The sequence below is a fragment of the Priapulus caudatus genome, unplaced genomic scaffold (genome assembly GCF_000485595.1).
Source record: "Priapulus caudatus unplaced genomic scaffold, Priapulus_caudatus-5.0.1 Scaffold739, whole genome shotgun sequence".
Lineage (NCBI taxonomy): Eukaryota > Metazoa > Priapulida > Priapulimorpha > Priapulimorphida > Priapulidae > Priapulus > Priapulus caudatus.
In genome coordinates this window covers 212,833-217,036 of record NW_014577800.1, presented here as the reverse complement: position 1 = coordinate 217,036, position 4,204 = coordinate 212,833, and the positions used below count along the sequence as shown (strand labels likewise).

General features: G+C 38.5%; 1 protein-coding gene across 1 annotated transcript in view; it reads left to right on the top strand.

Annotated features, from left to right (window-relative positions):
• Positions 1-2,075: 2,075 nt before the first annotated feature.
• LOC106813202 (cytochrome c oxidase assembly protein COX15 homolog) overlaps positions 2,076-4,204 on the top strand; it is a gene marked incomplete at its 5' end in the record, with an annotated part of 7,679 nt that continues 5,550 nt past the window's right edge. Inside the window, 4 exon segments of the mRNA XM_014817269.1 lie at positions 2,076-2,165; positions 2,760-2,923; positions 3,150-3,272; positions 4,020-4,102. Coding sequence (XP_014672755.1) covers positions 2,076-2,165; positions 2,760-2,923; positions 3,150-3,272; positions 4,020-4,102 — 460 coding nt within the window.

Here is a 4,204-nt window from a genome sequence, read left to right as displayed (position 1 = left end):
TAAGACTTTGGTAGTAAATACATTTCGTATTTACATTATTTTTTTTTTATTGAGACGTTCCAAGTGCCTGTGGAGTGTGGGGCAGAACCTCGGGCTCAGTCAATCAGAGGCGTGTTCAACAGCGCGAACGCTCGCAGCACGAACGCAGCGCCACTTGAACGACACCGAGCGCTCGCTTTATCCAAGATGGCGGCTTCCTCAGCTCAGATTTTGATCGCGTCTTTGACAAGTACTGTTAAACGAATTAGCAGACAAAATTAGAATGCCATTTCCTTCATCGCAGCGAGAATATAGAAAATAATCTCCTTTGACCCATCGACATTTCCCAAAGTCAGAAGTGTTAGATTCGCATTCGCCGGATTGCCAGTCGCCATCTTGAAAACAACTCGCGCGCTACGCGAACAGCCTTGGGAGCCTGATCGCGCGCGCTCGCGAACGCTCGACCGCGCAGTGTCATTCAGAAGGCGAGTGCACGCGAGCGTTCGCGCTGTTGAACACGCTTCAGGATATTTTTGCAGAACAAACTTCCTTCTACTTTATAAAACGATTCGAAACTTCCAATTCTCTATTTCAACAGGTTCTGAACATAGCCCTGTAATCTGCCACATAACCCTAACCCTAACCCTAATTTAATTGTTATAATTAATTACACATCAACGCTACGAAATTTGAACGGCGCCATGACATCCGCGACCGTGCTGCCACCCTGAAAAAGTTGCGTATTTGCCAATTTATTTTGCACGTTATAGACCGAGGGCTAATCACAAAGGTGCAATTATATTCATACCTAAATGCTATTTAACCGAACGATGTTCATTTTAGGACAAATTTATCCATAATATAACTGAAACTATATGTCGTTTATAAGATATTACAATCCTTTTGCTTTTAAATTAATAAATAAGAAACATCCTCGGTCTGTAGCCCTTGGCTGGAAAGTGGTTTTGCGCAACTTATCAGATCGTGCGCTTTGAGTGGCGCCACCGTCGGTGTAATCAAACTGTAGTCGTTAGTTTTAAAACATTTTTTAATAATATTTCTAATGGTGATTAACAAAACACCATATATATATTATATAATATATATATATATATATTAGGTTAATATTCATGAAACTTTTTATGTAGCATAATTATAACCTAAATTAGCTGAAAATAACCCTAGAACCTAGAGTAAAGTCTCCCTTTAACATTTGACTTGTCATGGTTAACCCCTGATACAGTGTATACAGTGTTTGTTACCTGTATTTACCTGGATGCCACTTGTCCCCTCAAGACAACTGGCTAGGGGTTAGGAAGCTATAAAGCTTAAATATAAAACCCCTGTTATATACCCCTGTGTTGTATACAGATGATTGTGTAAGGCACAAGTAGGCATGAAGACGCAACTGGAAATGCGTTCACAATTTAAATGGGACATTTTCATGGTTCCCGTACTGTCCAGATATAAAGTGGGGATCGACCACTTTAGAAAGTCAAGACAGTCAGTTGAATAACCAACAAACACATTTTGTTTTAATAACTTTTCTTTGTTTATTTCTTTTTTTTTTCTTTGACATGAGTATGTCACACGACTGTTGGCATGTGTCAAAGCCTAGGACAGCTATAGTGCTAGAGATACATAGCTCAAGGGCCCAAGAACCAAGGTCAAAAAGAAGAGTGATGTGATGTGCACATAACTTATTGACTGTACCCTCGATTTTGCATTGAGGCACAGGTTAAAAAATTATACTTGGCATAAAGCATTGCACTTGTCTAGGGATTGTGGATTCCTGTGTACATTTCCCACTACACGGTGTATTTCCCCTGTGTTATGTCTAAGTATGTAAATGGTAGTACCATATAAGGATGAAAACGTATATGAAGACACCAATATTGTCTCTATATATCTTTGTACTTGAAATACATATTATATGAAATGCTAACACTGCGTTATGTACAGTGTAAGATGGACCAGTCTATCGTTTCTGGTGCCTGTATCCACCCAGTACCTTTCAGGAATGCTACATTCAACACCCGGTAATGCTGATCACTGTGTGGGAATATTTCATGAAATTGCTCTCACTGTTTTTGCAGGTTTCTGGCTTTCAATCGCCACAGAAAGATTTTAGATCACCACTCTGCTATTTCAAGGCAAAAACCAGACTACTAGGGAATACCTGCCAGGTACATTATAAAGTACATTATAGATCTATTCCCATCCTAATTCATCTCTCGCACTATTGATTATCTGCAGGGACATGTATCCTGTACTGTATAATCTTTACAGACACTACACTTACAACTGTGCTGTACGTTGCATACATGTATGCATGCCTTTGAATCTGTTGTCATTAGCCAGCAGCAGATACATGTGCATCTATCTTACTTAATTTGCGCTGTAGCTATTCCTACTCTGATAATTAGGGATAGCTGCTAAGTGTAGCAGCTAGTTATAGGTCAAATATCTGAAGCTACAGCAGTTGCTGAAGATTGATCTCCTCTAAGTGTCATATGTGTGACTACGGGTAGATGTTACTGTTAGTTTAGGGATAGAAATTAACTTTTGAACACGGGAGTCCAACGGATGCCCTACCCTCAAAAAGAGGGAGTCTGCAGCAAAATGAGTCCGCAGTCTGAGGTTCAAAATTAAAGATATTAACAATAACGCAGCCCGTGCTTATTTTTAAGATTCATGCGGTTGCATGTCTGCCAAATCTTATCTTAATCTTATTTTATATTTTATATAATAATATAAGTATATGATTTTATGGGGAACAGAATGTTCGAACGACGACACTGCGAAGGATGGCCGTTGCAGCGGGAGTGGCAGCAGAGAAAGGAGCCGTGGAGGTTTCTCAACGCTCTCAACGTATTGTTGGATATTGGTTTCTTGGCTGCACAGGAATGGTTGGCTGTATGGTATCGCTCGGTGGAATTACTAGGTAGGGTGAAAAGTAAAACCTGATTAACTGATAGGTGATACATTTGATATAATTAATGGTTCATGAAACGTTAAATTTCGAAAACACCCGTGGCGTAGAATGGACTGTAATTATATTCTGTAGTGATGAATTAGATTACTTTCCATGAATGTCAGGTTCACGGCACACTCGGCGATATATATGTAATATAAAAGATAAAACTATTGTAAACTGTTTTCATTTTTAGGTTGACGGAATCTGGCCTTTCCATAACAAAATGGGACCTAATCAAAGGCATGGTACCTCCACTTTCACAAAAGGCCTGGGAAGACGAGTTCAGCGTATACCAAGAATTCCCAGAATACAAATAGTATGTGAAAACTATTCATTGTGACCTTTGAAGAGACCAAAAAAAATTCTAATTAAAGAGCAGTTAAAATGCAGATGTATAGTCACATTGCATAGTGCATACTTATTTTTACTATATATACTGTAAAAACTTGTAAGATTCACACTAAAGCTGCAGTAAAAGAATAATATGGCTATCTAATTCGCACTGCTGACTATTAATAGAATAACTCACACCTTTGGTCAGTTGTAAGTATGTAACCTGACTGCCAAATTATTAGTTTGTCCAATCTCACTGCTGGTTACCTTGCAAACTAGACTTGAATATATTTAGTTTATCAACAACTGAGATAAAAACTCTGTCCAAGTTTTACCTGGCAATACTCCTATAAGTACCACTGTGATTATGTAACAATACTAGTACGTATAGCTAAGATTGGGTGTCCTGTACATTCTAACACTAGTATTGAGCCAAGCATGCGTATGGCCCAGCATGCACATGAAGGACACAGAAACCTCTGTTACATCTTTGGCCGTTGCCTTTTGGAAATATCAAAAACAGCAGCAAATGCAGATGATTTTCAATTGGGCTGTTTATTAGTAACCAGGCTATAAAATTTGATAACCTAATATGAATTTGGCAGTAAGGTTATATACTTAAAAAGACACAACGTGTTAATTATTCGATTAAGCAGAGATGTGATAGCCATGTTAGGCTTTTATTGACATGGTTGCAGGTTTCTAACATTCTTTTAAATCAATTCCATAGCAAGAATTCGGACATGACGGTAGAAGAGTTCAAGTTCATCTGGCTCATGGAGTATGCACATCGTATGTGGGGGAGAGCTATAGGTGGGTATTGTAGCATAATATGCTATATATTGGGCATGTGTTTACAGTATGCATGTCATATATTATATATTATATAACATGCATACTGTAAACACATGCCCA